The sequence below is a fragment of the Micrasema longulum genome, unplaced genomic scaffold (assembly GCF_059751315.1).
Source record: "Micrasema longulum isolate JH-2025_06_02 unplaced genomic scaffold, ASM5975131v1 h1tg000469l, whole genome shotgun sequence".
In the NCBI taxonomy this organism is placed as follows: domain Eukaryota; kingdom Metazoa; phylum Arthropoda; class Insecta; order Trichoptera; family Brachycentridae; genus Micrasema; species Micrasema longulum.
The window spans coordinates 307,255-320,521 of NW_028277667.1; the positions used below are offsets into that span (position 1 = coordinate 307,255).

The following is a 13,267-nucleotide window of genomic DNA, read 5'->3' on the forward strand; positions in this document are numbered from 1 at the left end:
ATTAATTTATCTTTAGCTAACACATCGATAGTTTGATGGTAAGTGATTGAAACATTAATATTATAATGAATGAGATCGATATTTTTTAATAGCAACACAATATCATCTTCAAATAGCATTTCGGGGACCCCCTTTTTAACGGAAAATGAAAACAATGACAGTCGAATGAGGACATTAGGTACCTACTAGTACAAATGACTGCTAGCGTTTTGTTTTATTATCTTTCAAAGTAATAACGGTTTTGTGCAAAAAAATATAAATGGTTGTTAAAAGTTGTTGATAAAAAAGCGCAAGATAATCCTAAGGTAGGTTATTAAAAAAAATTGGTTAAATTCTTCTTAAGAGCCCACAAATGTCCTCTCGAAATATCGAGGATAATTAGACCATAAGTCTATTTTGTTTGAATTAAAAAATATTGTAATATTATATGTGCATAAATGGCAAAGTTACCAGTGGTGGACCTCGCTACACTCACGATTTTAGCCAGTTTTTATTTCATGTTATTATATACATATATTATTAAAACTATTTTTTCTTTCTTGAGATAATTGTTAACGAAAAGGCGGACTGTAAATGAAAATTGAATTTCATTCAGTTTTGTGAATTGGGAAATATTTGAGAAAGGATAGGAATATCGAATGAATACCTACCTTTAATATAATCTGAATGTTCTTCAATTTCTGGCACTGGATCACAAATGAACATTAATATAACAATGTTTTCTCGACGCGCGACGATTCCAACCACCTTTTATCCGATTTTATTTCAAGTCCAAAATGTTGTATTGTTTTTGGTCTAAATCCGAATCTTCTAATTTTGAATATCTTCTATCTTGATGTTAGGTAGGTACCATAAGGATGGGTCAAAGGAAGGATGGGAACGAAAGGTAATCGGCCAGGAATAATATCGATAAATGCTGTTATTTACTTAACAATAATTATGTGGGGAATCAAGACTTTGTTTTCTCCCCATTTGGGTAATGTGATCTAGATTTTTGGGGAATTTGGAAAATTAGCATTGGCAACGCTGTAGGTAGGTACCTAATGTTTTATACAAGCAGCGTTGCCAGATCTACCGATTTTTTGGTAGATCTGATGAAATTTATACAAAGGCAATGCAATATGGCAGGGTAAATGAGAGCGAATGAGAGTAGAGCAATAGATTTGTACAAATGTACTCATCATGGAAAAGTACAGCATTGTGGACTAGTTGTCAGAAGTGATTTGCCATTCTTAGGAGCTAGTCCTGGTGGATTAATTGGTGATGAAGGGATAGTGGAAGTAAAATGCATACCATCAATTGGACTCCTCTCAATACAACAGGCCACTTTGATGGTAAAAGGTTTTTGAAGTATGTAAATGATCAGCTTCTTAAAACAAATCACAATTATTGGTTTCAAATTCAAGGTCAATTAGCAATATGTAAAAAAGAGTTTTGTGACTTGATAATATATGCAGATAGTAGATTTTAAGTTATAAGAATACTTCCAGACTGCCTGTTTTGGGAAAACAAGCTACTACCTAAACTTACTTTTCTCCCTGAATTAGGTATGTGACAGTCAAATCCACCGGAATACGAAAGTATGTGAGCCTCCATACGTTCAAACAGCAAAAAAAAACTTAAAAAAAAAAAAAAAAAGGAATAATACACTACACTTCTACATAATTTATAAATAATGAAATTTATATCAGTAATTTAATTTGCATGTTGGGAATTCATTAGTCGGAACATCTTGGGAATACCGAGGTAAGCACGGCTGGGGAGTCTAGATGCTTGTTCAATAAAGTTGCACAACAGCGAGCTAAATGGATAGGTCATAATATAAGACGCCTGCTTCTTACGATTGCGGAGGGCATGTGCGAAGGCACAAATTACAGAGGACGACCCCGTTTAAGCTACATAGACCAGTTTATCTCCAACCTGAGTTGTAGCGGGTACGCCGAGTTAAAGAGACAAGCGGAGGATAGAGACGGGTGGAGACTGACCATGCATAAAGCAAACCAATCACACAGATTGTGACCCATGAAGGTTAATTTACATACAAACATGTAAATATTCATCCCTTTTCAATAACTGACCGAGCGCTAGATCCGTTGTTGTACTCAATAGTTCCAAGAATTTGCTTTGAATGTAAAAAATAATAAATTGCAATATCTTCTTGCCTATTTGCTGAAAAAAAACTGGTTTTGAGATTTTTTTTAAAGCAGACACCCTTTGATGTTTCTTCTTAGTTTTTTATGGCCTTTTCACCTCCCAACTGGGGTGTTATAGCCAGTGTAGTTTTCTTTTTTTTTGTTCATTTGGATATTTACACATGTGCTAGTATTATATACAAGTTAGTGGGTTAGTAATTAATATTTTAAAAACTTTACAAAATAATGTAACATATTTACGGCTTAACACCATTTATTATGGTGACGATATCTACCTACTGTCTACAAAAGATTCTCTTTGGACATCTATCTCCCTTTGTTAACCATGGAGTTGATACAGTGCTTTATTTATTTAGTTTTTTATTGCTTAGTTCTTGGCATGAACACTTGACAAACTTACTACTATGCTCTATTTTTTATAAATTTATTGATATCATTCTAACTTTGCTAGAATTCCACTCGTCCATGCGCTTTGTAGCTGCACGATGATTGGTTATCTAGCTTTCATATACCAACTTAAAAATACCTAAATTTTATAAATGGGGTCTAGAATTCCAATCGTCTATGCGCTTAGTAGCTGCAAGACGTGTTGTAATCTTACTCCTTTTTATTATTCATATTATTTTTATTTTTTTTTAGTATCATTAACACTAAATTTATTTGTCAATTTTTAAAATGTGTAAATGGGGGCTAAATTTCTAACTGTCTATGACGTCCTGTAATCTAGCTCCTATCTGTTATAATTTTTTATTGATCTTAATTGAAAACGAGGAACTAGAATCCCAACCGTCCATGCGCTCTGTAGCTGCAAGACGTACTGGGATATTTATTAATTGTACAGCGCCCTTGAGGTGATTTTCACAAAAATGGCGCTATATAAATTATCCAACTATATATATATATATATATTACAAGATATTTACATAGAATTTTAAATACATGTTTATAGGGTGGGGACAGTACCCTTTGGTATAAGAAAAAGATTTATGTTATACGTTTGGTAATAATTATTTGTGATGTATTAAAAAACTTAGAATTATATAAATTATTTATTTATGATTTAATACTTAAATATAACAACAATAAATGTGAACAACTATAAATATTAACTCATGCTGATAATAATTTATTGGTTCTATTTCCCGCTATCCACAAATGTAAAATCAATCATATTATATACATAGGTATACGAAAAGATTCAATAAATTAAAATGAATATTTGAAGAGCTAACTTTTTGAAGTGCTAATTCATAATGAAATTAAAAACAAAACATTTTGTTTTTAACCACTTATTATTTATTTGATTACCGACCTGTGTATGAGCTAAACATGCTTCTTTGTGGAGGTATATTTAAGAAATGAATATAATCCTGTTTTATAATTTTACTCTACTAATCTAATACAAATGGAGTTAAAAAAATCAAGTCTTTATGTCAAGCGGCATTTGTGGAGGTATGGAGCGAGAGATCATCATTGGGGTATATAAATATCCCAACGGAGACCACTAGATAACAATGTTTAGAGTATGCCCAAATGATAAAGGTTTCAGCTCTTTTTCTTCACGAAAGTCAACATACGGAAGAGTTGAGGAAATGTGGATGTTCAAACACTGGCAGAATGGTGAATGTTAGTGTGTAAAGTGGCCACTCAAACCAGCCAATGACAGGTCATAAGCCCGGTAAATGCATAGACTTCCATATTCACTTCTCAAAAATGTTTTCCCTCTCTGTTGCAAATAATTTAGACCACTAGTTAAGTCTAAACCCGGACATATGGCAATCCTACCTGTAGATAGTTTGTGGATTCCGTAAGCTGCATTAAAAAATAAGACTTGTTTAAAAACGAATAATCAATGTTTTAATAACTACCTTTACAATATCTCGATAATCTTTAATTTTTAATATCAGAATGATTCGTTGTATCTTTGACTATAACTAATCTTCTTGTAGGATCATCATCCAATCCTAATTCAGCCCTCGTGAATACCCATTTTTCGTCTAATTTTTCAGCCCAGAAATAGTACACCCCCTTGGTATTGGGTCCCTTGACTGGTATTTGAAATTTCGCAGTTCTTCCATCGCAAAAGTTGATGTCTTCGTCGATCTTAAATTGCTTTTCCTTGATGGGTTCACCGAGCAGATGTACAGCGCCAGGATGGGTACGGAGATTTTTCATTGCAGATTTGTACAAGTCACTCGAATATATTTGATATCTTAACTTGTCTTTCAGAATAAAACCAGTAGTCGCAACGATAACCCCACCGATTCCGGCAATTTTTACTAAAGTTTCCGTTCTGACCATTTTACACAAGTAATAAATAGACGAAATTAGTTATGGAATAATTAATGTTTTGACAAAAAAAACCAACGTTTTCAGTCATAAATGTATCTCATCCTAAACACCAAGATTGAGGTTATGTAACATTAAACATTACTATTTCGTCAAATTTTGACGTTTCTTCAAACCATAGAAATTTCAGATATAAACTTTAAAGCATTATTAAATTTTTACAGCTGAAAATATTTTAAGAATGAATTTTAGATTTTGACGTTTGTAACTGGCTGTTTCTGTTCTTTTTAATTTGTCTTTGGTTTACGCGGTACGTGTTCCTGCGATTTATTTTGGAAATCTTAAAATATTAGCGTAATTTTGCTCCATCCATTCACAATTTTCGCAAATATATATTTTAAAATTAATTTTCCACTACAGCGAATGGTTATTTTCGAGTTTTTGATTGTTTTTCTCGTGGTTCGTCGGTCTTCATGATAGGTGCCGTTTGAAGTTTCCTACACGTTTGTGATTGTAATTTTTTTGTTTTCAGTCTGTGATTCAATATGGGACGTGTTATTCGCGCCCAGCGTAAAGGTGCGGGCTCCGTCTTCGTAGCCCACACAAAGAAAAGGAAGGGAGCGCCCAAACTCCGCTCCCTGGACTTCTCCGAGAGACATGGATACATCAAGGGTGTCGTAAAGGTAAACAGTAAATCAAACTCGAGTGCTACAATGACTATTTTCAACTGCAAAATTTTATTTCTACTTTCCTAGCTTGGTATCAATAACTGGACTACAATATTATTGTCTCATCTCTAGTCCAGTTAAGTAGGCAACAGTACACCTAACCTCACTTTTGTCTTATGAAAACACAATTTGTGGATAAAAATATGAAACCTTTTTTTAGCTTCATGCATATTTGTACTCTTTATTTGCACAATTCTTCATCGTTCTCAAAAATGTGAGAAATCGTAATGTTTAAATTATCACTTTTATTTTTAAATTTGATTTAACCTCTACAACACGGTTTCCCAAACTATATGTAGTGCGCAAATATGAAATCATTGAAATATTTTCCCTGTGACTATAGTCCTCAAAATACAGCTTGCTTAAAATAACAGTTGTCAGCAAAAGTGACAACATAACTTTGTAGTTACGTTTAAGAAGTGATTTATATTGACACATGAAAAATCGCTTGTATCTGGCGTGTTCATTTATTTTTTTAATACAATGCTTGGCATTTAAATCAAAATAATTATATCATATCAGCTTTGAAACTAAAATAAACCTCATTATTAATGACGTTCTTACAAGGTTACATCATTTTGCAACAATGTAATTCGATCGAATAAAAAATAATTTATTTGATGTTGTTCATGAAAAAAGGTACAAAATGTCTTATTTTTGATGAATAATTGTCTTAAATACACTATAATAGGCTTGTTTTTTCGTTTTTATATCAATTTTCGGAAACTGAGTTTCATGTTTGCATGAAAAAACTGATAAAATCGATTTGATAGGTACATGGTCAGTGATCAGTACTTTCCCCCCACTAGTTACATTAGTTTGGCAGCTGTCATTTTAATCAAGCTAGGAAGGACTATCGGAGGCACGATTCCTGAGTTCGGAATCCGTCACAGATGAAGTAGCCTTGAGCACAAGTGAATAGTGGATTGACCGTGATTCTGATTTGAAACAAAAATACAAATATTAAATGATATAAGGACGAGTTTGTTAAAAGAGAAGACCAATGTGTCAAAATAAGCTATCGTCGTTTTGCTTCCGTTTTCTACAACCTATTTATGCGAATCTGAGTCAAAGTGCAGAAACAGGCTCGATGCCGCAACAGATGTATTTATTTATTCATATTTTTTCTCTTACAAACTATAATGAATAGTAAAAATAATGTGACCTCACTGGGGTTACCCGTGCCAAGGACACTTACCAATATATTTTTAAAAATATTTTTACATTTGAGAATAAACAAAGAAGACTAACTTAATAAACAGATATAATTAACAAAATGTTCAGATAGTTTTAAACACTACGTATTTATGTTTATAATTAATTCATGTACATTTATATTATTTATATTACAAAACACAATGAAAGAACAAAAAACCTAACATAAGCTATACACTTGTGGAGCAGTTGATTCAATATTGGTTTGGGCGAATGAGACAATCCATTTTACTTCTACCTAGCTCCACTATCCATTTTTTTATAGCCTTATTGAACATATTCTCGTTAATAATTGTTTTAATAGATAGTAGAAGTAGGTTATAGATTTTAGTTGAATAATACTCAAAATTCCTTTGTCCGGAAGTGGTATTAGTTTGTATTTGTTTAAGTTGTCTTTGTGTTGAGGATCTGGTGATTATATTATTTATATGTGATGGACTGTAGGGGTTATGTCTTTCATTTGAGTAAGAGTAGTTTTTGAATCTGTAATCTGTTTCAGTGTCATAAGTTGTGATTTGTGGAATATTTCTTCAGTAGATGTCTGTATTGGGAGTATTATTTTAATTAAGGATTTTTGTGCAACTAATACACTATTTAAAACTGTGTCACTCGCACCACTCCATCCGATTATACCATACCATTATACGATTATCATGTAAGAATTCAACTCACCAAGTGCCTTTTCATTATTTCTTCGATGCCTTGGGACTGTAAACAAGGGCTGCCTTTTCCGAAACTTGTTCGAAGAAAATTGGTGTATGTTCGTTTCGCTTTTAATAACATTATCATGAATGTTGCTACCTATGATTTAAATGAAAGGGATAAGGACTTGCGTTTTCCTTCCTTCAGCACTTGTTCCAGGATAGCACTCTTATCGTTTTATAAGCACTTCACGTTATTTCAAATGATCCACGCGCTTATCTTCGCTCGATTTAGAAGATGATGTTCTGGCAAATTTCGTTCCGATACTTTTTAACCTAGCCGGACCGAAGGGGGTATTCGAATCCCCCATAGACCGATTTTAATTCGATAACTCTAGTATTATTAAAATTATTTGCCCTATATTTTTTGTAATCGTGAAAATAACAGAGAGAAGCCTTTTCCTGCTCTTGTTTTTAAATTTTCAAAAAGTTTTTTTTTTAATAATTATATATTTTAAATAAATACATAAATAATACAGGGGCCAATTTCACTTTATGTACATTAGCATTTGGCAAACTAGCAAAAATGAATAAAATACACGAATGAGTAAAATATGTGTACACAAAAACATGAATAAATTATTGCACAATCATAACACTTCCAACATTTTATTCTCCTGACGCCATATACAAGTAGGCGCTGAAGTCGTTTGGTCCCCCCGTTCGGATCATGTGTAATTTTAGGATGCTTAGTGAGGGAAAGGTTTTTAAAACATCAGTTCAGTTTTGGAGTGTGGAAAACGGAAACATAAGACCTCAATTTTGTTGGTTGTATCTAAGCATAATCAACATATTTATCCAAAGTTATCTTTGTCACACAGTATTCGGGGAGGCATCTGTGAGAGATTGATAGAAAAACTGTATTCAAATACCTATTCATTAAACTGCTCTCCTGCCGCATATCTTCTAATCGCCAGTAGTCATTCTATAGTTAATTCGCAGGATACCATTACAATAATCAAATCTTAGCACTGCAGAAGTATTAATGAATGAACAATGATTGCAGGATATTATTCACGACCCGGGTAGGGGAGCCCCCCTTGCTGTCGTACACTTCCGGGACCCGTACAAGTTCAAGGTGCGCAAGGAGCTCTTCATCGCCCCCGAGGGAATGTACACAGGACAGTTCTTGTACTGCGGAAAGAAGGCCACACTCCAGATCGGTATGCTGTCTATATTATTATTATTAATAATACACTAGCAGCTATTAAGCTGATGCGTGTATATCAAGTGTACATGGTTATTAAACATTATACATTGATGTGCGCATCTAGTTAACATTAACTGAACTAGCACCAATCACTTTCTCGGGATGGCCATTCCATTTCTCCACAACTCGGTTTGTAAGGAAGTTCTTCCTGGGGTTGGATGAGAAGGAGGTAGTGTTGAGTTTCAATGAATGACCTCTGAGATGGCGGTTTTCATTCATAGTGAACATTGATTTCAACTTGGGTACATTATATTGCCCAGTTAAGATTTTGAATGTTTCTATCAAGTCACCACGCTGCCTCCGCTCTTCCAGTGAACTTAACCCAAGCTTAAAACAACATACATTGTTATTCTCGCTGGAGTTACTTTTCTTTCACGATATTTTATATTCATTATCTTATCAATCAAAAGTAATGTATTAACATGTGTATTTACTCAATTTTAGCCCGCTCTTTAAACTTATTTCCATCAGAACCAAACATGAGTTTACTGTCACTGTAAGTTCTGGCATCAATGGTTTATCTTATTTAGAATCCGTGTCTCTCATTTCGGAAATGACAGCTCTAGCCGTCAATCCAAATGACATTAGTAGTGAAAAGACACCTTACCAAAGCTCAAAACACCAAACTTCTAAGTTTTGAGTGCAATGAAGTCCGAGAACAATGAAGTCCGAGAACGGACGCAGCAGCCTCCCATAACGAGCGTCTTGAGAATGCGGCGGTGGACCTGGCTTGGACACGTGCGCGCATGCCTCAGGAGAACCAAAATCCAAGTTGCCTCTTCATTAAATCTGCGGGCTCACGCCGTCCCGGAAGGCCGTCAATAACGATCTTTAGATTTTATTCGGCGGAACTAATAATATCAGCACTGCAATCAGAAGTGAAATATTCCAATAAATATAAAAGTTATGATATATGTCCGTATGAGCGGATCCAAGAAAAGTGTTCACAAATGTGTTAACGTAAATTAAGTGTTAATTTCAGTGACCTTCACTAGATCTAAATTTGTTACAACAGAGAGGGAAAATATTTTGAGAAGGGAATACTGAAGTCTAGGCACTTACAGGGCTTATGACCTGTTATTGGCTGGTTTAAGCGACCACTTTACACACTGTAAAATTCACCATTCTGCCCATGCTTATTCCCTTCTCAAAATGTTTTCCCTATCTGTTGCAACAAATTTAGATCTGAATAACTCCCTAGGGAGGGGAAATCCAACCTGTCTGCAAGCATTTGGACATACTCAAAACATTGTTGACCTTCACTAGATGCTATTTGCGAAGCGGTTCAATAAAAATATGAGTTTTGCAGGTAACGTGATGCCCGTGGGAACCATGCCCGAAGGCACCATCGTCTGCAACCTCGAGGAGAAGACAGGCGACCGCGGGCGGCTCGCGCGAGCCTCAGGCAACTACGCGACCGTCATCGCGCACAACCCCGACACCAAGAAGACACGCATCAAGCTGCCGTCGGGTGCCAAGAAGGTCATGCCCTCCAACAACAGGGCCATGGTGGGCGTGGTGGCGGGCGGCGGCCGTGTGGACAAGCCCGTGCTGAAGGCCGGGCGTGCCTACCACAAGTACAAGGTGAAGAGGAACTGCTGGCCTAAGGTCCGTGGTGTGACCATGAACCCCGTTGAGCATCCCCATGGTGGTGGTAATCACCAGCATATTGGTAAGTGTACACTCTTTTACCCTTTTTTTCAATATTATTATTTACTGAACGGATATAACATAGCTGCATTCAAAAGAGCCACAGGAGAGCAACTTTTTAAGGGTCATATATTAGAAACATCACTTTGCAACATTCCAACAGAAGCGATATTACTGATGATTGAACTTTTAATTCTATACAGATAGCTAGGTAAATATCTATGGTATGCATGGTTTGAAATCTCAAATTGAAATTTTAAGAATTTAATTATAAGTTAATGCGAGAACTTATGTAAAAACATGCAAAAATGCCTTTCTTGTCATGCTCTGTGTGCCTATTACAGACATTTTATTAAAAAATCCTTTCATAATCCCTGACAAAATAATCCTCTAAATGCATTAAAACCATTTCAAAGTAATTGAATTTTCATTGTAATTGAATCAGACTCTGGGAATATTTTGAAACACTAGTCGCCTGTCTTCATACAAATTTATATTGGGAGTACTGACACGTGACTGGCGGCAGTGCACCGAAATAATTCTTATGTATTGATTATTTATCCTATGAGCTGGACGTGCTTCAGTTTGACTTATAAAAAAATCGAAAAGATAAAGTGGAAGGTGGGACTGTTGGAGTACATAATATATCTCAGACCCTAATCAAATAGTAAATAGGTGAAGCTTTTCAATATTCACCTCTCATTGTACTGAATATGTTGCGTTATGGTTCACAATGCATTGTAACACACAGCTTAAGTTATAATACTGTTTATATTTATTATTATTTAAGAGTCCTCACCAGGGAAACCTGTTTTAAGGAGGACCGCAGTGTTCAACGTGTAATTTACATAATGTACATGTCACTCAAATGTTTTTTTTATATCTTCTATGCTAATTGGCTTCAGTCACACTGTGATTAAATTATTTTTTTATTTCTGTTGTGTTATTTAACTTCATAAAATTAAATCAACAATTGGGGAAATTCCCATATTAAACAGATTGGCAAAGAAATACACCTTTGATATTATGTTGTGTTATAGGGAGGATTATTTACAATGTCATTATTTCTTGCCCTTGTTATATATTCATGTCCCCGAGCAGGGGAGGGGGATGATGTCTAGCAGAATAATTTGAGCATATATTAGGCATATCATATCTCAGGCACATACAAAGGCTTTAAAGATTTCTATAGACGGAGTTCCTATTGATACCCAAATAATAACCTTTATAATGCCTTTTTGTTCTTTAATTATTAATTTAAGATGTATATCTAATTAATCCATATTCTAAATGTGATTGACAATTAGAGTACTACTTTTATAATTAGTAAATTTTATGCAAATATGTTATCATATTAGGCTTTGCTTTTATCAAAGCCCTTTTTTGCATTTTGCTATATTAATCGAATCAATTTATTTTCCTCATTGGGTCACTTTATACTCTGAGGATAGGCTTGTTTTCAACATTATTTACTTGTGTCAATTTTTTTCACTGAATAAATAAATATAACTAAGATTCTGTGTCCGGGCGAATAAGGAAAACAGTTATGCGTGTGAAAAAGAACCAGAATCCTGGATGAGTGCTTTCAACTCAATAGCTACTCTCGGGTAAAAATCCCGAAAAGGAAATCCAGTAGAGATAAGTTCCGCCCGAGAATTCAGCCTAGTAGACAAACACTGACCAGTAAAACACGAGGCAGACTAATCACCAATGGCGAGTGGAAAACACTCACCCAGGGTTCTGGCTCTGTATGTCTGGCATCATCATCGTGTTCCTATCCCCACCCTGTGGTGCATAGGGCACTTCATTGGTACACCATACGCAACGTAATATAGTCGATGGCAATCCATCACAGCGTATAAATAACAATGCCCAAGTCCATTTAGCAGTAAATATATTCAACCATTGCTAGTAAAAATAAAAGAAAACATTGTATATAAATGTAAAGTATGATTTACCTAAATGTTGAAAAAAAAACAAATTTTGCTGAACACACATATAAATCTCTCCTCTTAAGTGGTCAAATTTGAGTTGCGCGTTGATGGATTGTCATCGACTGTACATTGATCATCTGTTACATGAAAGTAAGGTGATCAGTCTTAAGCTTCAGATGAGTCTAGGAACAACGAAATATTGCAGTGTAAAACCACCATTTAAATCAATATTTCATGTTTTTTTATATTTTTTATTTCTTTTTTTAATTACTATATAATTTTAAAAAATATCTTAGAATCTTTTCTTTTCTCTTTATGTTACACAAAAATATTAAAACTGTCTATTTATTATAAGAGACCATTTTTTGTATACCCACGAACCTTTCGCGATTTTTTTGTTTACTATTAATATGTATTTCATTTTTATGTAATTATCCTTTATTTTTAATACTCTGTTTTACCTCTTATATATTATACTGTAAAAAAAATAAAAAAATATCCACTTTCCCAGGAATCTAACCCAGGACCAAAGGAATGGTAGGCGAATGCGCCAACCATTACACAAATAGCTAGATTTATCTCCATTGGATTTCCTTATTCAGAATTTGTACCTGAGAGCAGCCATCGAGTGGAAAACACTCGTCAGGGTTCTGGTTCTGGTTCACACACAGAACTGTATTTTTCGTCCACCTGGACACGGATAATTTTGAGAGACAAATTATTTATGCAAGTGCTATTTGTTTCTCAGGTAAGGCATCCACCGTCAAGCGAGGAACATCTGCCGGTCGCAAGATCGGTCTCATTGCTGCCCGCAGGACCGGACGTATTCGCGGAGGAAAGGGAGACGCCGTCAAGGACGAATAGACCAACACACACAAGCCACGGCACACCCGGCCGCTGGGAACTTTGCACACTCTCCTTATACTGTATACTGTACTGTGTGGGTTGGGGCCAGCGGCTGGCTGTACCTTTATATAAGAAAAAATAAAAAAAATATCAAAATACTTTTGGTTTTATTTACTTTCATTTTGTATACGAGTCGTCCATTTCCAAAATTCCTCTTGTCCAGTTTTTATCAAAAATAAACTTGAGTGTGCCATTTTATATATTTTTAAAGGAGGCACATTTTATTGTGGTTATACATTTTTTACTTATTCTTTGTTATAATAAAATAAACATTTGTAGCTACATTTTCTCCCATTGGAACTACTTACAAAAATATTACCATAATTCATTATGTTCCTTTTTTTACATTTCCAAAGTGGCATAAAATAGTTACTAAAGTCATCTTGTCCCTGATTATACCCTTAAATAATTTTTTAAAATACCCATCACATTTTAGAAATGTTTTTCAGTAATGTTTTATTTTATTTTAATTATGAAGGAT

At 34.6% G+C, this 13,267-nt stretch overlaps 2 protein-coding genes across 2 annotated transcripts; one reads left to right on the forward strand and one right to left on the reverse strand.

Moving 5' to 3' along the window:
- Window positions 1–3,426: 3,426 nt before the first annotated feature.
- Window positions 3,427–4,598, reverse strand: LOC148281334 (cytochrome c oxidase assembly factor 1 homolog). The gene has a single exon (XM_088226793.1). It carries the CDS (start codon window positions 4,452–4,454, stop codon window positions 4,044–4,046), a length of 411 nt encoding a protein of 136 aa, XP_088082919.1. The 5' UTR covers window positions 4,455–4,598; the 3' UTR covers window positions 3,427–4,043.
- A 114-nt stretch (window positions 4,599–4,712) lies between these two features.
- RpL8 (ribosomal protein L8) lies at window positions 4,713–12,882 on the forward strand. Its single transcript, XM_088226794.1, has 4 exons — window positions 4,713–5,125; window positions 8,093–8,249; window positions 9,606–9,968; window positions 12,629–12,882. The coding sequence occupies exons 1-4, from the start codon at window positions 4,988–4,990 to the stop codon at window positions 12,742–12,744; spliced, it is 774 nt and encodes a 257-aa protein (XP_088082920.1). The 5' UTR covers window positions 4,713–4,987; the 3' UTR covers window positions 12,745–12,882.
- The last annotated feature ends 385 nt before the right edge of the window (window positions 12,883–13,267 follow it).